General features: G+C 35.0%; 1 protein-coding gene across 19 annotated transcripts in view; it reads left to right on the top strand.

Moving 5' to 3' along the window:
- BAZ2B (bromodomain adjacent to zinc finger domain 2B) overlaps positions 1-23,633 on the top strand; it is a 438,023-nt gene extending 414,390 nt beyond the window's left edge. For 14 of the 19 annotated variants that reach the window (XM_040476372.1, XM_040476370.1, XM_040476371.1 and 11 more), the window contains 10 exons: positions 2,150-2,805; positions 3,083-3,356; positions 3,533-3,688; positions 4,065-4,225; positions 8,079-8,389; positions 8,776-8,911; positions 12,553-12,699; positions 17,959-18,224; positions 18,477-18,620; positions 22,133-23,633. In XM_040476372.1, the coding sequence (XP_040332306.1) occupies positions 2,150-2,805; positions 3,083-3,356; positions 3,533-3,688; positions 4,065-4,225; positions 8,079-8,389; positions 8,776-8,911; positions 12,553-12,699; positions 17,959-18,224; positions 18,477-18,620; positions 22,133-22,286 (2,405 nt within the window). In that variant the 3' untranslated portion in view covers positions 22,287-23,633. Of the gene's footprint in view, positions 1-2,149; positions 2,806-3,082; positions 3,357-3,532; positions 3,689-4,064; positions 4,226-8,078; positions 8,390-8,775; positions 8,912-12,552; positions 12,700-17,958; positions 18,225-18,476; positions 18,621-22,132 lie in introns of those variants that run through there. The other 5 variants (XM_040476385.1, XM_040476383.1, XM_040476379.1 and 2 more) reach the window with 2 other exon arrangements.
- The last annotated feature ends 858 nt before the right edge of the window (positions 23,634-24,491 follow it).

Below are 24,491 nucleotides of genomic sequence, written 5' to 3'. Positions count from 1 at the left end.
TTCAAAAAATATTTATTGAGTTTCCATTTGATAGCAGCCATCATGTTAGGCATTTGGGATCCAATAATAAGCAAGATAGACATTGCTCTACCTTTAAGCACTCTTGTTGATTTAAATTCCAGTTTGTGGGTGAGGGGGTGTAGAATAGAAAATAAACACATTATTGTGTCTAATGGTAAATTCTGCAAAGTAAATATACAGAATGATATTCTAAGGTGAATGGGATGGGGCCCCTACTTTAGATAAGGTGATCAGAGGGTGGCTCAGTTGGTTAAGCGCCAGACTTCATCTCAGATCATGATCTCATGGTTCATGGGTTCGAGCCCTGCGTCAGGCTCTGCTGACAGCTCAGAGCCTGGAGCCTGCTTCGGATTCTGTGTCTCCCCCTCTCTCTCTGCCCCTCCCCCACTCCTGCTCGCGCGCTCTCTCTATCTCTCTCTCTCTCTCTATAAATAAACATTTTAAAAAAATTAGATAGAGAAAACTTCACTGAGAAAATGACACTTAGTTTGAAATATGAGGATAAAGTTACAACAGTATTCTACGCAGAGGAAATAGCAAGTGTAAAGGCCTCAAGAAAGGTCAGAACTTAGCATGTTTGAGAAGCAAAAAAAGGGAGAAAGGAAGAACAAGGACAATAGTGGTCAGAGGTTGTGGAGTTTTTCAGGAACTAGATCATACACAGTTGTAGGCCTTGTGTAGGAGTTTGGGTTTTATTCTAAGTTGCAGAAAAGTGAAGAGTAGTATCTCATTTATGTAATAGTGTAAAATGATGGTCACATGTATGCATGTAAGATCTCCAGAAGGATCTACAGGCATAATTGGTTAACCATGGTTACCTATGAAGAGTAGAAATAGGGATTGAGGGAGTAGGACAGAAACGGTTTTACCTTATACCTCTCATTACTAAATATTTTACCTTGAGCACATATTACTTCTCAAATAAACTAGTATATTTATATTTTTAATGTTTTTTTAAATTATTTTTGAGAGAGAGAGAGAGAGAGACAGAGTGTGAGTGGGAGATGGTGACTGGGGAGAGGCAGAGAGAGAGGGAGACACAGTATCTGAAGCAGGCTCCAGGATCTGAGCTGTCAGCGCAGAGCCTAATGTGGGGCTCAAACTCATGAAGTGCAAGATATGACCAGAGCCAAAGTCGGACACTTAACCAACTAAGCCACCCAGGTGCCCCTGTATTTATATTTTTAAAAGGGTGTTTATGAATTACTTTTTTAAAACATTGGTCAAACATATGAACCAGAAGTCCACAAAGAGAAATACCAATAAACCTATGAAAAGATAATCTTATATAGTGATCATTAAAAAAGTACAATTTGGACTTTCACCCCCCAGATATTGGAAAAGACAAAAAATATGAATAGTATTCAGTTTATTTGAAGACTAAGGGAAATACATGCTTTTGTGTACTTCTGGTGTTAATGTGTATCAATTTAGACTTTCTAGAGGGGAGTAAGACAATTATACTTCAAAAATTCTGAAAAGTACCTATCTCAACATTCAGTAAGGTTTTTTCTAGAAATTTATGCTAAGGAAGTAAATCAGAAAAAAAAATTTTAAAGTACAATGATACAGATACTAGATCATTCACCATTTACAGCATTGTTTATAATAGAATAATTAGACCCTAATAATAGCTATCAGTAGAAGATTGATTATTTAAATTAATTGCATTCCATTGAAGATAGCCATTAAAATTTATGGTGCAGTTATATATTTATTGATATATCAGGATGTTTACGGAGTATTATTCAGTAAAACATGTAGGTTAGAATATTATAATAGGATTTCCTTTTTTTCTTTTCACTTTATAGGCTTAGGTGTATATGTGTTTGCATATAGAACTCCTAGAAGGATTTACAAAAAAATGTTAATAGTAATTTTTGTCATGTATTAGGGCTTTTAATATGTTAATATTTTATTTTTTTGTAATGATTAGTTACAAAATTACATTAATTTTCCAATGAGCAAACAAATCTAGCCTATAAAGAAAGGGAAAAAAAATGGAGAATATTAGTAATCTAGAAGTTTGTTTAGATATTTATGCATATAACTTGATAAATAGTAATAAAATTCAATTAAAATACTGGTTTGATAGAATAACTGACCTTCATACTTTTCAATTTTATAGGACTAGAAGAAATTGCAAAAGAAAGAGAAAAACTAAAAAAGGTAGAAAGTATCCAGATCAAAGAAGAAATATTTGAGACTTCTGAAGATACTTTAAATTGCTCAAATCCAGATGTTTGTGAGCAAAAGGAAGATCCTAAAGAAAAAGATAACACAAATTTGTTTCTTCAGAAACCTGGCTCTTTTTCAAAGTTAAGCAAGCTTTTAGAAGTAGCTAAAATGTCTCCTGAGTCAGACATAATAACCCCCAAACCAAATAGCAGTGCAAACGGGTGTACATTGTCTTATCAAAACAGTGGAAAACATTCATTGGCCAGCATTCAATCAACAGCAACACAAAGCAACATGGAGAAGACAGACTCTAATAATCCATTCAGTCCTGGTTCAAGTGGTCCAGGGAAGTTCTACAGCCCTCTACCCAATGACCAGCTGTTAAAAACACTGACTGAAAAGAATAGACAGTGGTTCAGCCTTTTGCCAAGAACCCCTTGTGATGACAGTTCACTCACCCATACTGATGCATCAGCTGCTTCTGTGGTGACTCCTCAGTCTCAGCCACCATCCCAGTCCCCCTCCCCTGCTCCGGCTCCCCTCTTGGGGTCATCTTCTGCTCAGAATCCTGTTGGCCTAAATCCATTTGCTGTATCACCTCTTCAGGTTTGTACTGGTCATTTTTATGTTGCTTTCTTTAATCTTTGGCCCCATGAAGATGGGGAATCCATTGAATATTTGTATGATCACTGCCACCGTTTGAAAACTGGGAAAAGTCAGAATTGCTATTACCAAGCTTCATTACAAACCTTTGCACTTCTAGTCTAATGCAGAGGCGTATTTAATAACTTTGTTTTCAGAATTTAAAAAATAATTTAAGATGCTAAACATTTTTCCTAACTTTTTAGATTATTCTACTTATGAAATGTTTTGTTTTTTGTAGATGAAAAGTGGAGTATCTATGATGGGACTCCAGTTTTGTGGATGGCCCACTGGCGTGCTTACCTCCAATATTCCATTTACGTCACCTTTACCTAGTCTGGGATCGGGATTGGGATTATCTGAAGGAAATGGTAATTCGTTCTTGACTCCCAATGTTGCTTCAAGTAAAAGTGAATCTCCAGTCCCACAGAATGAAAAAGTCTCTTCAACTCAACCTGCAGCTGTTGAAGTAGCAAAACCAGTAGATTTTCCTAGTCCAAAACCTATTCCAGAAGGTGGGTACATTGAGATGGTGTTTAGTCACTTACATTATTTCACTGTTAATAGAATCCTGTATTATAACTGAATCTTTGATGGTTATATATGTAGTTATAAATCTTTTGATTTGCATTGTGCCATTAATTTGTATTCAAGATATTTGTAAAAGTTCTACATATTCATCTTGACTTAGAAATGCAGTTTGGTTGGTGGAGAATTATTGACCCAGAGGACCTAAAAGCTTTGCTCAAAGTGCTGCATCTCAGAGGAATAAGAGAAAAGGCATTACAGAAACAAATTCAGAAACACTTGGATTATATTACCCAAGCTTGCATCAAGAATAAGGATGGTATGTATCTAAAAGAAATTTCTGCTCTTTTGCTTACTTATGAAGATTTTACTAATTCTTTTACCTTAGGATATATTTTAGTATGTCTTAATTTATTACTAAAAGGCATCTTTTTTTCCTATTTTACTCAACAAACAGTAACTATTTACATTCCTTGAAGTGGTATTACTTACAATTTTTTACAACCTGCAGACATATTGTGTTGTTTCTTAAAAAAGAATATTCCTGCTTTTAAAAATAAGCTGCCTGCATATGCACAGGTGCATTTGTGTGGGTTTGATTACATGCATGAGTTCCCATGGAATTTTGTTTACTTTCCGAGAGAAATCACTGAGGAGTAAAGTAGATTTTAAAATTAATTTCTTTTCAAATGTAGTTGCTATTATTGAATTAAATGAAAATGAAGAAAACCAGGTAACTCGAGATATTGTGGAGAACTGGTCAGTAGAAGAACAAGCAATGGAAATGGATTTGAGTATTCTTCAACAGGTAGAAGATCTAGAAAGGAGAGTTGCATCAGCAAGTTTGCAAGTAAAGGTAAAATTGGCTTGGAATAAAATCTGTTTTTAGGATAATGGAAGGTAACTAACATTGATTGTATGCCTGATATATGCCAGTTCCTGTGTTGAATGTTTTCATTTTATCTCATTTAAGTCTCCATACAATCCTGAATTAATTTCTCCCATCGCACAGGTAAGAAAACAGGCTCAGAGTAAGTAACCTGCCAGTAGTCTTAGAGTAAGTGGCTACATGTGGGTTCAAACCAAGTCACTCTGTCAGTCTAACTCCAGATCATATGCCCTTTTTATTAAACCTCACTGCGTCCTTAATGACAATCAAAAATCTCATTTCTGGTATGCAGTTCTTTACTGCAAGCAGACTTTCACAGTTTTACCCATGATAATATAATGCTCTATTAAACTCCTACTGTAGTGTTTCATATAGGACCAGGAAGAACCTCTATTCAAGCCATGTTCTGTGTCAGACTTTCACTTTATATAATGTAAAATTGGAGAATGTAGCTATATCTGAATGTATGTTATATTATGGTACTCAGGCACTCATAGCCTACATATTATGTAAGCTTTTAATATATGTATTTATCTACTGGGCATTACTATGTCACAAACAACGATCAGAACTGGTTTCCAGTGGAAAGGCAAAAGAAAAGCTTTATCTCTGTGTAAGACTTTTTTGGTTTTGTAAAGAGTATAAAGGTCTTCTCAATTGATAATAAGGTGAGGTCTCTGAGGATATAAATGGATTGATGATGAATAAGTGTGAGACATACACCTGAAAAGGTTTGGAAAATGTAGTTTCCATGTAATTCGATTTGATATTTCATGTTTTATCCGGAATGAGAAGCTTATGCCATAATACTATCCTATCCGATAATTAAAATATTTCTTCAAAATTACTTTAATGCTGGCATTCAGAAACTTTCAGGGATCTCCAAAAAATACCATTTTCCAGAGCCAATAAAATATCCTTTTCTTGCCACAAACATAACTACCATAACTACTTTGGGAAGCAAAAATTTATCATTTACTGTAACCATTGTCCTAGCCAACTATATGAATCTTCTTCCTGGTACTGTAATACAATATAAAACTGACTCATTTATCTGGAATCTTCAACAAATGAACTCTTCTACACAAATTAATTTTCTGGAGAAATTATAATTATTCCTTTTAGTGGCATAATTTTTTAACATGTTTGTTAGGTCACTTACGTTATGCATTACACTACCTTCTTAAATTGAGAATAATGAGTTTGATTTAAATTATATTGGTGACATAGTATCTTCAGTATGAAGACCAATTATTAGATAATGATTCCCTCAGGAAATGTGAAGAGGTTTTACCCCTACATTAAATGATCCTAGTGTGCTTTGCTTTTTAAATGACAATATCTGCTTTCTATAGTCTGTTTTCTCTCATAGTCAGTTGTTACTACTTGCTGGTTTAAATTTGATTGGCTCTAAAATCACGAAAACAAAAACAAAATAAATAGATAAATTTGGTTCTAATAGCCCTATTTTCCTCCAACTTCCCTCCCTCTATCTAATTTGCCAGTTCTGATTGGCTATTGGTTGGAAAAGCATATCATCATGCTTTTCTAACTTATGTATAAAGTCAGAACATGGACCTGAAACATTTTCCTGGAGACACACTCAGGTTTTAGTGCACTGACCCTTTCACATTATTGGCTGCTTAGATGTGTTTGGCTGTGTTTTCAGTAGCTAAGTGGAAATTTTTTCTTAAGTTTACTTATTTATTTGGAGAGAGAGAGAGAGAGCGAGAGAGCGCGCGCAAGTGGGGGAGTGGTGGACAGACAGAATCCCAAACAGATTCCCACTGCCAGCAGGAGCCCAAGGGCTGGAACTCCTCAATCGTGAGATCATGACCTGAGCCCAAGTCAGACACTTAACTGACTGAGCCACCCAGGCGCCCTGGAATTTTTTTTTTTAAGTGGGATATAGGGTTCCTTTCAAACTACAAGAATGAGGCCATTTGAGGAGCACGTGGGTGGCTCAGTCGGTTGAACGTCCGGCCTCGGCTCAGGTCATGATCTCGCAGTCTGTGAGTTTGAGGCCTGTGTCGGGCTCTGTGCTGACAGCTCAGAGCCTGGAGCCTGCTTTGGATTCTGTGTCCCCATCTCTCTCTGGTCCTCCCCCACCCTTGTTCTGTCTCTCTCTGTCTCAGAAATAAATAAACATTAAAAAAAATTAAAGAATGAGGACATTTGACACGAGTTGTACCTAGTGCACTTATGTGTACTATTCATAATTTCACCCTTTCTAAATATAAATGTCCTTTCTAAATATAATGAGGAAGGGGCGCCTGGGTGGCTCAGTCGGTTAAGCGTCCGACTTCAGCTCAGGTCACGATCTCGCGGTCCGTGAGTTCGAGCCCCACGTCGGGCTCTGGGCTGATGGCTCAGAGCCTGGAGCCTGCTTCTGATTCTGTGTCTCCCTCTCTCTCTGCTCCTGCCCTGTTCATGCTCTGTCTCTCTCTGTCTCAAAAATAAATAAAACGTTAAAAAAAAATTTAAATATAATGAGGAAGAATTCATCCCAATATATAAGACAAGGTAATTATCTCTAAAGAGATTTAATAAAAAGGATAGTGTTCATTTTGTTTTTTATTTACTATGTACCCATTCCACATTAGTCAGTGGACATCACAAAATGGGATAAAAGGTGGTTTCTGCCCTCAGAAAGCTTGTCATATAATAGGGAGACAAGAGATGTATACATCTCTGCAGAATCTAGTAACTGATTACAGCGAAGTATACAGTCATACATGAATTTAGTAAAAGAATATATGACTTCTGGTGGTGATATGGGAGTGATCAGGGAAGATTTCATGTAGAAGTTGAGTTGGAACTTGAGATGAGGAAGCTTTTGACAGTCCCGGAATAGGGAATGCCATACCAGGAAAAGTGAACAGCATGAATGGAGCACAAGGATCAGGAAGCTCAGAACATATTTGTGGAGTGACAGGTCATGGATTTTGACTGCAGTGGGGGATGCATAAATGGGAACATGAAAGAAAGGGTAGCTCGAGGTACTTGAATGTCGTGGTAAAAATATAGGGAATAGTTAAATATTAGGGAATCTTTGAAGGACTTAGAGCTAGAAGGTTGATACAAGCAAGCTGAATTGTAAGATCATTTATTCAATCGACATCTCTATATTAAGTGCCGTCTGTTTGCCTTCACTATGCTGGAGATAAAGTGACTAAAAGCAGACATGGCCCCTGCCCTCATAGTGTAAAATGGGGACTATCACAAGGCTGTGGAGTATTTTGTGGTTCTGTGAGAGCCTGTAATGGGGAGACTTCACTTCCTAAAGGACATCAGGGAAGAATTCCCTGAGGAACTAAATTTTAACATGAGAGCTACAGGATGAGTAGAGTTAGGTAGGTAAAGAGAAGAGGGAGAAGCCATACAGACAAATGTAACAGCTTCGGCAAAGCTTGTGTGGCTGAAGCAAAAATGGTAAGTACAAGGATCTGTATGGAAGAGTGGTGGAAGGAATGAAAATGGAAAGGAAGAGCAAAGTTTAGAGACTACTGAGAGCTTTTCATTTAAGTGGTCCCACAAAATCAATAAGCATGTATTCTCAAGTCCTTTGGAATATTTGCTGATTTTCATTATACCTTTCATATCAAAAGTTACTAAATTTTCTTCTTCAATCCTTCCTTACACCTGATTCTTTTAATTTTCTGTTTTTGTCTCTACCTAGCATTAGGAAACACAAGGTAAAAATTTTCAGTAAAGATCCTTGAGATCAGCTGGTGTCTGCTGCTGTATTTTAAGTACAGGTAATTCACCCATCAGGCATTTTAAGAGGAAACCATAATAACATTATTCTCTTGATATATAGGGTTGGATGTGTCCAGAGCCTGCATCAGAAAGGGAGGACTTGGTATATTTTGAACATAAGTCATTTTCTAAGTTGTGCAAGGAGCATGATGGAGAATTTACTGGCGAAGAAGAAAGCAGTGCACATGCACTAGAACGGAAGAGTGACAACCCCCTAGATATAGCTGTAACCAGGCTGGCTGATTTGGAGCGGAACATTGAGAGAAGGTATCTGAAGAGCCCCTTAAGTACCACCATTCAGATCAAACTGGATAATGTGGGCACAGTTACTGTCCCTGCTCCTGCACCATCCATTAGTGGTGATGGTGACGGGTAGGTTATTGAGATTAACTTGAAAAATTATTGTGCTTCTTTGCTAATTGGAGCCTATTTTCTATTGCCTGTTATCTATGTATCTTCTTGTATGTCTGTGATCCATATGGATCATGCTATTTGCATGGTGCTTTGTAAAAACATTTTTTTTTTGTTATGTGCGTTGATAATCCTGCAAAGTGATCTTACATTTACCTGGTTGTGACTAAGCTTTGAGGCACGTAGCCACAGTCTGTGCACTACATCAAATTTAGTTGCTTAAACCTTATTCTTATTGGCTGTTACATGTTTTTGTCATTGCTTGGCTTTCAGTGTGATGATTGTTTCACATTCAGTGACCATAAATATGGATATGACCTACTTAATTTTTCTATATTTCAATGCAGAATTGAAGAGGATATTGCTCCAGGGCTCAGGGTATGGAGAAGGGCATTGTCAGAAGCTCGCAGTGCTGCACAGGTAGCTCTGTGCATTCAGCAGTTACAGAAATCAATAGCATGGGAAAAATCAATTATGAAAGTTGTAAGTGTTTTCATTTAAGAAATACTATAACTAATTTACTTTGTCCTGTTTTTCCCAACCTCTAAATCTTTCTTAACTGTACATTACTTATTGTCAAAATAATGTATGCTTTACTGACACTTTGCTTAATTCTTAAATACTGTATTAGTGTGATACTTTTTTCCTTATTTTGAGCTCTCTGAAGGAACCTACCAAATGTGTTCTCTTATTTTTTTTAAATCTTGATTCGCATTCCATTGAATATCGTTTATAACTCTGACTGAAGTTGTTTTCTGTATTCTGTCAACATAATAGCTGTTAATCTAAATATTTTGAAGACCCTTTCACACGTGTAAACATTCCAGTTGCTAACATTATCTGCTACAGACATTCACGGCATTCTTTTTTTAATATTTTTTAAAAAAATTTTTAATGTTTGTTTTTGAGAGAGACAGACAAAGCATGAGTGGGGGAGGGGCAGAGAGAGAGGGAGACACAAAATGTGAAGCAGGCTCCAGGCTCTGAGCTGTCGGCACAAAGCCCAACGCAGAGCTCAAACTCACAAACCGTGAGATCATGACCTGAGCTAAAGTCGGACGCTTAACTAACTGAGCCACCCAGGCACAGCCATTCATTGCATTCTTAAAATGTCTTTATATTTCTATCAATTTTCTTTTTCTTCTTTTGTAATGCTGAGAAATGCTTAGATTAGTAAATACAGGATAAGCAAGAGCTCTTAGTTTGTGCACTTGATGTTGTATATTTGACATTGGATATAGCTGATGAGAAGAATAGATGTTTTATTTTTTCCACTCACAGTTAAAAACTAGTTTTTCACCTCTTTGTTCAAGCCCAAGTAGTTATTATCCTGTAGTGGCCTCTACTTTGTACCAGGCACCAAATACAGTATACTCAAAATGAAAGCTATATTCCATATATCTTCCAGGGAGGTACTTATTTTAAGTCATGTTCATGTCCCTCTTGCTTCTTATATATCGTATATAGAAATATTTATAATATGTGAAATTTTATGGCTTAATTTATCATTTGCTTTTGAATTACAGATTAGCTTTAAAATCCAAACATTTGAGATATGTTTTTATTAATGACTTCGAAAGAAAAGAAGTGATCCTGAAATAATTTAGCATTCCTGCCCTCATTTTCATCTCTAAGTTTAGACTACTTAATTCATTCCTACAAATAAATATGGTTTTTCTTTACTTCTGTGAAGAAAAAAAATGTGTTTTTTTTCTTCTGTGGTTTTTCCCTTCTTCATAAAATATCCATGGAATAATGAATCTGCAGTTTTCACAATCTTCTCAAATTTAGGTCTTTTCCAATCCATATTATGATTTACCATAAATTTTAAGGCATTGTTTTGTTCATCTGGTAGCATTTTTACCAGGTAAAAAGAATTTTTCTTCTAGAATTTAATATTAAAACCAGTTTTAAAATCACCTTGGAGAAATCTATTCAGTGAAATCTAGGCTGTAATGATTAAAAACAATTGAATTCCTACATCAAACCATTATTTTTCTCATATGCACCATAATAGTCATTGCAGTGTGGTCAGTTTTGTTGTAATTTATATATAGAAACCCAGAGCTTGTTACCAAAATCTGCCTTTACATTAGTATACTTACTGCAATTAAAAGCTTTATGTCATTTTTAGCAAATTCGTAAACTGTTTTGCATGTTATTAATATACATTTATTATTTAATTTCATGTTATAATCTTCATTTTTTAATATTTAATAATACATTATTTTCTATGAAACTATCTTTGAAAGAAGGCATAGTTTCATTTTCAAAGATTAATGAGCACTTTTTAACTGTTAACTAGTAATGTAATAGTGCCTATACTAATCCTCATAACAAGTCCTAACAAAATTAAAGTATTCAGTTACCCTTAGATATTCCTCATTTGTCAGAGATCAGGCTTACCAAGGAAAGAAGAAGCTATCATAATCTGCCTCTAGATAATTCTCTGTCCACAGTTTGCTTTGTATTGTTGGTAATGTTAAGCATACGCAATATCTACTGTTTATGCTCTACATTTGCTGTAGCATATTATGAGCCACTGCTGTGATTTTTCAAGTGTTATAAGCTTGATACCTACCATCCTTTCTTAATAAGTATCAGAAAATAATTTTATTTTTCAATCATAAATGTGAGATGTAAGACGCACTTTATAGTATTTTTAGTTATCTGTTATAGAAACAGAATTTACTTAATGTTCGTGAATCTGACGTTTTAATTTTACTGTTATAGGGATTTAAATATAACCTTCCAAATGTTATTTCGCAATGAATGTTTTTACAGTGGAAGTTTTAAAGCTGTAGTTTAAATTTGGAGAAATAATACCATGCTGAGGTATTTAGTGATACGGTGTTAGGAAAGGTCATAAAATAAATACTTACTGTTGGAATGTTAACCTCTGCTGTTTTTGCTCCTAGCACACCTGCCAATTTTAGTGTTATGTATTTTACATATATTTGATAGATTTTTAAGCTGAATAGTGTGTATCTGCAATTTGATAAAATTTTTAAGCTATCATTATTGTACATATTGAGTTATATAACACTATTTTAGACTTTCCCAGTTTAAGGTTTACTGTTATATTGAAAATTTTAAAAATAAGTTTGAGCAGTTAAGCTATTTTGTTTTTAAGAGTATAAATATATAACTTTAAGTTGGTATGCTTTAAAGTTTAAATGTTTCCATTTTTTAAAATATTGATTACAAGACATTTACTACAAGACATTTACTACCGTGACTGAGAATATAAACTAAAGGTCAAAATACAGTTTATAAAGCCATCTTGAAAGTTTTTCTTATCTGACTTTGTTTCTTTCCCTTTGTGAAACTTGTTATACAGAATATGCATGCATGGGGGGAAAACTCTTCTTATATATTTTAAAGTTCTTAATGACATTAGAAACTTTCTCACAGAGAAGTAATTTTGTTCTACAAAATAAATCATAACTAATTATTTTATTTGATTTAATTTATTGTATCACTTTTCTCCTCTTTACATTTTGTGGGATCCATTTTCTGCACTTGTGACACATTTGTTTGATTTGGGTTGAATTCCAAAGTTTCCTGGTTTGGACACATTTTTTAATCAATCACAAAAAATAGATGGATAACTTAGTCAATATATAGGGTCATCTTTTTATTACCATATGTAATTTTGATACTAATACAAGTTTCCTAATTTTTATCTTAAAAATTACTCTAACTCTTACTTATTTCTTTCTCAGGATATCATGAGGATACTAAGATAAGCAAAAGATGAAATACATTAAAAATTAAAACACCATGTATTAAAGCTACTCATTGCTTTATGTGCTCTAATGTCATGTTAATTATTTCATATGTTAATGTGTACATGCTTCTGAAGTGTGTGCAGGCATTCAACCTCTAGCTTTGTTCTTTGCAGTGTACCCGAAATGTGCATTTACCCCAATTGAACTGCTCACCCGTCATGTGGTCCATATCTGTGTAATGAGAGATACATAGATGTGTATGGCTACTGTATATATGTTAGCAAGCGGAATGTTTGTTACTAATATAAATTAGGAATTATGGTGTGTTTAATATCCCAATAACTCTTCTTCATAGCAGAGAGTTAATTTTAAATGATTTCTCATGTATTATAGTACTGCCAGATCTGTCGAAAGGGAGATAATGAAGAACTGCTCCTCCTTTGTGATGGTTGTGACAAAGGCTGTCACACATACTGCCATAGACCCAAGATTACAACCATACCAGATGGGGACTGGTTTTGTCCAGCTTGCATTGCTAAGGTAAGACTGATCTAACACTAAATTTTTTAATTGCCAAATCAAAATGCAGAGTCGTATGGAGATTTTTTAAAGATATAATTCATAAGTCATAAAAATCACCTTTTTAAAGTATACAATTCGGTGGTTTTTATAATATTCACAAAGTTGTACAACCATTGGCACTATTTAATTCCACAGCATTTTCACAACCCTAAAAAAAGTATATCTTTGTACCCATGAGCAGTCACTCCCCATTCCTCCTCTCCCCTTAGCCTTTGGCAACCACTAGTCTACTTTCTGTCTCCGTGGATTTACCTATTCTGGTCATTACAATATACTGCCTTTTGTGCCTGACTTCTTGCATTAGCACAATATTTTCGGGGTTCATTCATGTTCTAGCATGTATTAGTACTTCCTTTTTATAGTCAAATGATAATCCATTATATGGATATACCACGTTTTGTTTATCCATTCTTCAGTTAGTGAACATTTGGGTTGTTGCCATGGTTTGGCTACCATGAATAATGCTGCTGTGAAACATTCATACACAAGTTTTTGTATGAATAAATGTTTTCACTTGGGTATATATCTAAGGAGTTAAATTGCTAGGTCATGGTAACAAGCATATATATTTTAAGTCACTTTCTGGTCACATTTAAATTAGAAACCTGTGGACACTCATACCGATTGATTAAAGAGAAGCAACATGATAATAGAATTAGAAAGTAAGAAGAAGTGTGAAAGGGTCAGTGTGTACTGAGGGCCAGAGTCTTTGTTAGGTGTTTCCTAACTCAGGCTCTCCCTTCCCATGTTTAATCTCTTGACCACTAGCTATCATTAATCATTACCAGTAACTGCTGCCTCTCCATAAAGTAAATTCCAAACACGCATCTGTTCACCACCTCCTTTGTCTTCTGTCTACCCCCTTTCTCACTCTAACTCCAACAGTCCTTTGGCCTCCAGTCCGTTTATCTGAAGACCTTTTCACCGTTTATCTGAAGACCCTCTCCCCCTTCAGGTCCTTTCTTTTCTCCTAACCTAGCTTGTAATGTGTCAACATTTCATTATCATAATCACTGTATCCACCTTTATCCCCTTTGCCGCTCTCTCACTTAGGAAAACCATGATTCTGGCTAATCCAACTTTGACTTCTCCAGCACCTATACTTTTATATCTGAATGTGGTTGGAATAAACACCCAGCCCTTTAAATTCAAGTCATTAAGAGGGCCTTTAATGGTGCCTGATGATTTACCTCCAGCTCTGTCTCCTCCATCTGTATTTTCAACTGGTGACCTTACTTCTATTTCCCTGTGAAAATAGAAGCCGCCAGAAGAAAAGATCGTAAGAATTTGCCACTACATCCACCATCCTTCCTGTATGTGTGCTTACATACTCTCCCTTCTCTCCTGTTGCCATGAACTACTAGTGGCTCTAAGTTGGTTTGAGGAACCCATCCCCTCTCTCTTCCTCCTCCTCCTTCTTCTTCTTCTTCTTCTTCTTCTTCTTCTGAGAGTGAGAGAGAAAGATAATGTAAGCAGGGGAGGGGCAAAGAGAGGTAGAGGGAGAGAATCTGAAGCAGGCTCCATGCTCAGCTTTGAGCCAGTGTGGGGCTCAATCTCATGACCAACTGTGAGATCATGACCGGAGCCAAAATCAAAAGTTGGGTGCTCAACCAACTGAGCCACCCAAGGCACCCCCCCCTCACTTTCTTAGGAGTATGACCAACAGTTCTCTCTTCTCCTGCACCATCATCAGTTTTTCTTTCTCCCCTGGGTTGTTCTCATCAGCCTACTAAAATTCCATCCAGCCTCCTTCCTTCCATCTTGAGAAAACTAAACAAAAACCCTCTTCTGGCCTCACTTCTTCCTTGTTCCACTGCCTCCATTTTTCCCCTTTTCTTTATAGAAGAACTTGTGGAAAGTTTTCTGTTCTTGTTCTCTCTGATTTTTCTCCTCCAAATCACTCTTGAACTTACTCCAGTAAGATTTGTACTTCCACAGCTTCTCCAGAAGTGCTCTTATTATGACCACAAATGACTTCCACATTGCTCAACTCAGTGATCAGTGCTTTGACCTCATCTAACCTATTAGTTACATTTAATAGAGTGGAGCACTTCCTCTCCTTAAAACCCCGTTTCCACTTGGCTTCTAAGATACCATACTTAACTGGTTGTCTACCTGCCTTTGCTCTTTTTCGGTCCCTTGGTGGTTTTTCTCACCTCCCTGACTTATAAACATTGGACCACATTCTTAGCTTCAGGGTTATCTGTAAAATGGGATAGTATCTAATTTATAGAGGTTTTTGAAGATCAAATATAGTCATGTGTGTGAGAGTTTTTATGACTTTAAAGTTTGGTGACATATGTATATAATACTTTATTACGTTTTATTTGTATTATTTATATTTTATTTTTATTATATTTTACTTTTATAATATATAATATCTTTTATTATATGTTTATATTTTATAAAACAGCAGATGGTTCTGCCTGGCATTATATTAGCTAGTAATCACTTTTTAATTTTTCATTACTTGATTATTTTATCCTATCTAGTTAAGTGTAGTTCAATAATAATTTTCACTGGTTGTACATAAATTATGTTTTAGCTTCTTAACTGTCAACTTATAGAAATCTTCTTTAAAGCTTCACGAATTACTAACAAATTGGTGTGTTAATTCTTGTTAATCATCTGGTAGACTATAGGAGGTTTTATTTTCAGTAAATGTGCTTAAATTATATTACTCCATTCAAGCAGTGGTCTAAGAATCCTAAACCCTATGATCTAATCCAAGTGCTTTTATGTAATGCAGATTTCTAAGCCTCTGCTCTCTTTGTTTATTTAATGTAGTGAACTAGATGTTACGTTTCTTATAGCAATAAAAATATTACACATTTGATTTTGATGTAAAAAGACTTTTATTTATTTTTGGGACAGAGAGGGGTACAGAGGATCTGAAGTGGGCTCCACGCTGACAGGAGAGAGCCCAATGAGGGGCTTAAGCTCACGAACCATGAAATCATGATCTGAGCCGAAGTCAGTTGCTTAACTGACTGAGCCATCCAGGCACCCCATAAAAAGATTTTTAAAGTTAATGTTATTAATATACATTTATCATTATTTAATTAATTTAATTAATTAAAGATTATCTCTCTCCCTCTCCTCTGCTCACTCGCATGCTGTCTCTCTCTTTCTAAAATGAAAATGTAATATATAGATATATATGTATGTGTGTGTATGTGTACACTGTAATGAGGCAAGCTGATAAACATTATTTATTAAAGAAATGTATAAACTTCATTGTCTTTTTGAAACATCACAAAAACCTTTTGATTCTGTGATTTAAGTTTCACGTTTTCCTACCGTAGTTATGAGTTTATTAGAAAAGTATCCCAAGTAATAATTTAGTTCACATAAAGAACTAGAAGTTTTGGCCCGTATTCATGAAATATTGTCCTTGTTAAGTGGCATAATTATTCAATCTAACTTAATTTAATCTTCATTAAATGGACTTTTTCATCATTATATTAAGCATCCTCTTTCTGTTTTCTTATGATTTAAGAGTGCTAGAAGCTCAGGCTATATGAAAACTCAGAATATCAGATATTAGTGAATAAAAATTAATAAACTAAATGGAAAGGAGACTTAGTAAAACATTTTAATTATTTTAGTGACAAGGGGGTAGTGATTCTTTGATATGATATGGGGAAGGTATCAGATTGATAGTTTGCTTTCTTATTTCAGGCAATTAAAATATCTCCTTAGCTATATTTCTAACTTCCTAATAGAGAACCAAATAATTTTAATTGCTTAAGAGCAATTATTTTAAAATGTTAATAGCAGAGTTCATGAAATTGTCAAAGAAATTAATATGAAATACTCCAAAGTAATGTTTTCAGCCAACTGTATTTCAAGAATAGAGCCAACTTTAGATTAAGGCTAGACCAAATATCTGACTCGCGGTCTAAGAATTTTTAACAGTCTGGGTAGGAGAAAAAATCATTTTTAAAAAGAAGGCTAGCACTATTCTGGAAAACCAAAACAAAATCGTGCATTACCAGTGACTGCCTATCTCTCTCCTAGGATCCATTATATTTATTATAACATTTAACTGTCAAAATACAGACTTGTTTCCCTATTTCTAGATGAAGGATGGGGGCTCATTGTTACATCAATGTGCTGTCTACAGTTGTAGTTACATTGCAGAAGGCCACACTGAGATTTTTGTTCATATAATTTTAGAGCTAGAATGACCTTACCAATTGTGTGGCTTACTTTTCTAATTTTAGAGATGACGAAATAGGGCCTCACAGACATTTTTGTGCAAATTCCATAGCTAGTCACTGACAGAGCTATAGCTAGAATTCGTAACCTTAAATTTCAAATGTGATCTCTTTTATACTATGTCTATTGTTTTCTGCAAAAACAGACATCTCTCTCTCTCTCTCTCTCTCTCTCATTTTTCACCATTGCTTTATTCACACCTGAGAACCACAATTTTATGGAGCTCTCTTTTCATAGCAAATGTTTTTTTTTTCTTTATCTTAAAAAAACAGAGATATATCAATTTCCAGTAGATTTAATCACATATAAAGGACTTTTCCTTTATTTGACACTTTCTGAGCTATTTTTCATGTTTTAGCCTAGCTTTTCAACTACCTCTTCAAGTATCTTATTAATAAGGTCTATATTTTTGTTCATTTTCACCTTTGTTCCTAACTGTGTTCTCAAAGATAGTCCTTTTGTACCTTTAAACTCGTTTGGTTAGTGACTACACTAAAGGAATACTGCTAAGTTCTTTAGTACCAAAGATAGATTATCATAAGATCAACACTTCGAATTTTAAGAATTCTTAAGATAGATTTTTCATGCTTTATTAGATTTTAACCTTATGGGAAAACAAATTCATAAGTCTCTATTAAAAATAAAATTATCAGCCTTCTAGATCAGAGATAATATTCTTTTTGTCCTGTTAGACTTACATAATTAAAAAAAATTTTTTTAATGTTTATTTATTTTTGAGAGAGAGAGGGAGAGAGAGCGTGAGAGGGGGAGAGGCAGAGAGAGAAGGAAGACACAAAATCAAAAGCAGGCTCCAGGCTCCAGGCTCCACGCTGTCAGCACAGAGCCCGACACGGGGCCTGAACCCACAAACAGTGAGCTCATGACCTGAGCCAAAGCCAGATGCTCAACCAACGGGGTCACCCAGGCACCGCTAAAATAATAAAAGGTCTGTAGATGGTTATTTTCTTATTTATTTATTTATTTTTTTAATTAAAGGCAAGTGGTCAAACTCTAAAAATCAAAAAACTTCATGTCAAAGGAAAAAAGACTAATGAGTCAAAGAAAGGCAAGAAAGGAACTTTAACAGGGGATACTGAAGATGAAGACTCTGCATCTACAAACAGTTCACTGAAAAGAGGAAACAAAGACCTGAAAAAAAGAAAAATAGAGGAAAACACTTCTATTAACTTGTCAAAACAGGAAAGTTCTACTTCTGTTAAGAAACCTAAAAGAGATGACTCCAAAGACCTCGCTCTTTGCAGGTATTAATTATTTCAGACACACGTACTCATTTTTTTTGTTTAGAAACTTTCTACTGTATTAAAGGTGACTTTTGGACAACTTTTGACAGATAGGAAAATGTACAGTCTACAATATCAGTAAATGTATTTCATCTCTTTTAATAAATGAATTTGTGTTGTTTTTACTTGAAGGATTATAAAAGCTAAGTTTTTAATAAAAATAGATAATTCTAAAGCATAGATACTGACTTCAAACATTATTTTTTTTTTTAGTATGATCCTTACTGAAATGGAAACTCATGAGGATGCGTGGCCTTTTCTACTTCCTGTAAACTTGAAACTCGTTCCTGGTTATAAGAAAGTTATTAAGAAGCCTATGGATTTTTCCACAATTAGAGAGAAATTAAGTAGTGGGCAGTAAGTAAATCATTTCAATTCAATATTTATTGAATGCTTAATATGTGTTGGGTAGTCCTCTAGTGAGCCAAAGACACATTAAATAAAAGCCCTACCTTTGGAGAGGTGCGTGTGTATATGTCTGTCTGTATGTGTGTTTGGTTAGACAAGTCAATTAAAATTTTTTGAACAATGGAAAAGCAGTGTGATAAAGCTGCTTTTGACATTGAAGGCCACCTGACCCAGCCTAAGAGGTAAAGAAAAGTAACAGGGAAGTCTCCCAAAGTAAGTAAATAACATAATCGAGAGCTTTTATCATACATCTGCGGAATATTGATAACATCTCGTGTGGATTTAATAAAAATTGACTGTAATATTTTCAGATTGTTATAATGTAGAGATAGAAGGTCATTGGAAATTTTAAATATTAAAAGTTTTCTTGTGAGGTCTTGGAGAATACTAAAAATTTACTTTTTAAAATGTGAAAGAAAACTATTTGCTCTTCTCTACCACATTCTCTTTGTGATCCTACCCAAAGAATAAAGTGACTTCCTGGCCACAGTTAATGATATTGGTTAGACTACCTCAAATTCCTACCAGCAAGTAGCAGCTGTTAGTGGAATTGAGTTGGTTCTGAACAGTGGCCCATTTTGCAGCCACAAAAATGAGGCTGTTCACTTACCAAATAAGCCCGCACAAAAGCATCCCCCATGTAAGTGGCCAGGAGCTGGGAGCTTGTGTGTTCTCTTCTCCATTCTCCTCTGCTCCTCTTACTCCTTCGTACTGGTTTAGCTTAATCTACCCTGTGACCGTAATTTCAGGCAAGGTCACAAAAAATATGGAGAAAGAAGGAATTTTACATTGAAAGAATAACTGCAAGATAGATTTTAATCACATTATTATTGTTGGTGGTGGTGGTGGTGTTATCCTTACAATGCAGTATGTTGTTTAGTTCCTCCTAAATGGTCTTTTGGCGAAAATCACTGCGCTCCATAATTTACATTCAGTGTAGAAGAGTTAAGTAGAATTTAACTCCTGATAATCAGTGTCCTTCTCACATGTATGAAAGGATTTAAGAGACTGATCAAATGAGTAGCTTATTTCTTTGGAGACTGAAATGTCAGCCTTTCAAAAGATTATGTCTGTTTTGTTTTATTTTTTAAAAAAATTATAGAAGGGATCTGCCCCAAATCAGAAAACATTTAAAATTATTAAAACTATCGGTTCTAATGTGAACCAAAAAGCAATGGCTGCTGTCTGGATATAAACTAGTTCTTTTGCTTTTTCTTTCAAAACATGAGATGTTTAGGTGGGCAGCATCATGGGCTCTATGGTCAACATGGCCACGGCAAGACTTACACAGAAAGACTTGACATGTGTCTCCAATTCCTGGATGGAGGATCAACCTAAGCCTCCAGATCCCCAAAATAAACACCAAGGCAGAGCGTAGACATTACCAAACATTAGCACACCCTTTTGAGAATGAGGCCTGGTGAATGGAGGAAGTCACAGCAGAAGCAGGCAGAGAGAGGGAAACAGTTCTCTATAATCCTGTTCGTGATGCCAGCTGTGTGGGAGGCAAAATTTAGTGGATTCAAACCCTTCTAAATCCAAGTTGTTTGATTAAACCCAAACTAATAAGTTGTAACCAAAACTCATAAACATTATTTCAAATGTTTAAACTAGAAATGTATAAAGTAGAGTGGAGGAAGTACCTACTTTAGTGACTCTTTCTGGGTTCCATATGCTGCTCCATCCTTCTGTAAAGGAAGAGGGACAAGACATAAGAATAGTATTTGTTTCACCTGGATTCTAGTCTCCCCAGCAAAAATCATTAACCTTCTCTTACAGTAAGGAACAGTCTAAAGAGGTAAATATTTCTCAAAGTAACCTTAAAATATTTTATAAAAATTATTCCCACACATGTTGTATGATTCCGTTTATATTAAACTTCCAGAGTAGATAAATCCACAGAGAAAGACATATTAGTGGTTGCCAGAGACAAGATAGGGAGGGGTGGGGATTAACTGCTTAATGGATACAGGGTTTCCTTTGGGGATAATGGCAGTGTTTTGGAACTAGATAGAAATGGTAATAGTAAATGTCGTGAATGTACTAAATGCCACCTTAAAATGGGTAACTTTATTTTATGTGAATTTGCCTTCATTAAAAAATAATCCCCAGAAGAACAGGAAAATGGGTGAGGTGACATAAGTTCTGAATTAATTTGGTGAGCCCATTGCAGATAGAGAGAAGTTACTCCTTTTATTACGGCACATAGTAGAATGGAAGTGGGAAGGAGGGGAAGACTATACAAGACAGTCCATCAAAGAAATAATTCTACTTTCCCAGGTCTCAGAGCTTCAGTGTGTACTTCATGGGTATTTCTAATAGGTAAATTATTTTAGTATCAAGCTTACCGTAAGCTAGAATTAATTTAAATTTCCAGAAGCCGTCTTGTGAGCTGTATTGGTTTGGCTTCAGTTGGCTTGAAACAAACCACTCTTTTTTTTTTTTTTTTTTTTTTTCTTTTTAACTAATGAGTTTAGGTAGATTCATTCACCTTTCTGTTCTTTTCTCCATGTTCTTACAGAGAAAGAGGATTGGACTTATTCTGCCAAAAAAGAACTTGAAGCCACAGTGCTTCTTATGGAAAGGCAGGTCCTCATAATGTTAACTCTGATGAAGGGATAACACATACTTTTTTTTTTTTTTTTTGGCTTGTTTTGATTATCACACTCCAGTGCTTTAGCAAAAGAGCACATTTGAAGAGAAAAGAACAGAAATGGGAAATGGGCAGATTTAACACAGAGCAATATATCCTGAGATGTGTGTAAAGGCTACAGGGCAAGTATAACGTTTATAGTGCATAGGAAGTATTTACATTATTGCGACTAAATATTTTTTTTTATGTTTATTTATTTTTGAGAGAGAGAGGGACAGAGCGTGAGCAGGGGAGGAACAGAGAGAGAGAGAGAGAGAGAGAGAGAGACACAGAATCTGAAACAGGCTCCAGGCTCGGAGCTGTCAGCACAGAGCCCCATGTGGGGCTCGAACTCACGAGCTGTGAGATCACGACCTGAACCAAACTCAAATGCTTAACCAACTGAGCCACCCAGGTGCCCCACAACTAAATATTTTTGAATATGAATGATAGGGTACCACAGTTGGTCAGAGGAACTAATAAATTATTCAAGTGGGATGAGTCTTGGGACGGAGAACTGTGTACAGGTCAGACAGGAAATTGGATGTGGGAAAAATGCTAGTTAGTTGAAATATATCTTGATCTTCAGAGAAATGGTTTTTTTTTCCATTTAATCTTTTTAAATCCTACATGGTTCAGAACACATGCAATTTTTTAAATGTTTATCTATAAGAAAGTATAATATGTTTTCTGTCAGTTTAAATGTAGTTATCCTAATCTTTTTTTCTTTCAGTTTTATTTTTCCTTTTACCTTTTATTACATCTTCATTTGTTGATAAAAGAAAGCCACCCTGTAAACACAATCTCTAAATCATGTGTTTTCTTTCAGATATCCAAACCTTGAAACCTTTGCTGTAGATGTCAGGCTTGTTTTTGACAACTGTGAAACATTTAATGAAGATGATTCTGATATAGGCAGAGCTGGCCACAGTATGAGGAAGTATTTTGAAAAAAAGTGGACAGATATTTTCAAAGTGAGCTGAAGTTATAATAACCTCTCTTTTTTTTTTCCTTTTAAACAAGGACAAATGAGACCAGCAATGTGAACTGTATTTACATAAATGTGCAAGGCACATACATAATGACTTTTTTTCCTTAAAATAAGCATCACAAAAAAACAAAAAAAAAAGTATCAGAAGAATGATACCATTTTTAAAGGCTTCACTCCTACAACAACCAAGGCCCTTGGTTATTGGTTTGTGTGATTTATCAGCTAACTTAGGTAGAACAGGGAAGCACACCCAAAGAATTTTCAAAGGAAAGGGTGTTATAGTGCAATAGCAATTAAAATATATCAAATCGCACTGAATATTCAACACCAGAGCTCTAATGTGGGAAATGGTTCTCCTTTCCCTCTCAATAAATATCTATTTTTCATTTTTTTACTTTGTAGTTTATTTTTTAGTGAATGTATTTAATTTTATGAATTATTTATGATTAAACCACATCCAGAATCTTCGTTTTCTGTGAAAAGGAAGAACTAGAAAATTGCTTTAAATCTTGAAAATACAACAAGGAATGTTTTAAAATATAAAACAAAGCCAAGTTAAACTGTTTACACTGATGTGCTATAAAGCACCAAAAATAAACTTTTCTGTAGAGTTACAAGTACATTTATATATATATATATATATATATATATATATATATATATATATATATGTTGCTGCATCACTTGTGTAGTTAAATTGTATTTCAAGACAGTGAAGAAAAATTGACATGTATATACTGTTCATTATTGTTTATATTAAGTCTTGTTTTAAATATGTATTATGTGTATATATTGTTTGGAGACATTATTGTTTATGCCTTAGAAGGATTGTAGCATTTTATTTTAGTCTGAAGGTAATTATAGCTATACAGCTTGTACAGTAATTATCCTCTACCAACACTGTGGCGTCTCCTTGATCTTGGTAGTGCCTGCCTTTGAAACAGGGTGTAGGGGATATTAGTTTTCCATTTTTCTATTTTGTTATATAATTTTAAGCCACCAGGGCCTAAATTAAAGTATAATCATTTGTATCCATGTGGAATAAAATTGTGACAATTTCCTACACACACAGTATTTTTTCATAGAAACATTTCCTTCCCATTTGCCTTGCCTCAGAAATAAATTTAAAAGACATTTGTAACCACTGTGTTTTATCTACTGTGTGTTGTGGTGGCCTGTTGGAGGCAAATAGATCAGAATTTTTTTTGTACCTATGTAAGAGTACTTGAAGTTTTATTTAAAATAAAATGTTGTGAAAAAGGTAGCATTCTTTTTTTTAGGAGTGTTATTTTTCACTACTATGTGTGGCACGGATACAATAAAAGACTTTTACAAACTAGTTTTTTAGTTTTTCTTAATGAGCCTGAAAATGTTCATTTAAGTTTGATTTTTTCAAAACCATAAAGGAGGAACAACAGACTGTAGCTCAAAGGACAGTGGGCTGGATGGAGGAGGGTGGTTTTAAGTCAAATGTTGTGACTTTCATCTCTGAACAGCATTTTATTGTTTGTTTTTTTCATATTTTCAATATGAAAATTTTAGAATACATTTTAAAAGTCTTGTTCTGAATGAGAAATGTCTCTACTGGTAGACATAACCCAGTTGTCAATAAGCAAAGTTGATCCTATGAATTAGTCTAATAAGTTGTGAGCTACCAATTCAAGCATTCTTGAAATATGATTTGATGCCTTGCTGGGCTCTGAGGAATCAGTGGTGAACGAGACAGGCACAGACCCATCGTGGAGCGTACAGCCTAGTGAAGATGTGGTCCTGAGACGATGTCCTTAGAGAATGGTTTTAATAGTGAAGGAAGAGTAGAAAAGTTTTGAAGAAAATATTACTAACTTTAAAATGCTTCAAAGCCACTGAGTATTTTCCAAAATTTCTAGATTGTTTGTGGAGACTTCTATGAAAATCAGCTGTTGTTATGTAAATATGTCAGTTTTTGTTAACCATATACTGCACTGATGCCTTAAGGGGCTGGTGCTTCATCAAAAAGACTATGTGAAGAAAAGAACAAGGTGGTGCTGTAAATAAAGTGTCTGGTTTCTGTGTTTATTGAACTGCCAGATGCTCCATGGGGAGTCTTCTTCATGGGGGTGTTGTGCCTTAGGGATGATACATGCTTACATTAATTTATATTAGATGGTATATAAGCAGCTTGATAATAATATGTCTGGTGTCTGAGGAGCTCATA

Source organism: Herpailurus yagouaroundi, unplaced genomic scaffold (assembly GCF_014898765.1).
Source record: "Herpailurus yagouaroundi ecotype Mexico unplaced genomic scaffold, PumYag 140, whole genome shotgun sequence".
NCBI lineage: Eukaryota > Metazoa > Chordata > Mammalia > Carnivora > Felidae > Herpailurus > Herpailurus yagouaroundi.
The sequence above is the reverse complement of the archived record's forward strand: the minus strand, read 5'-3'. Positions and strand labels throughout refer to the sequence as shown.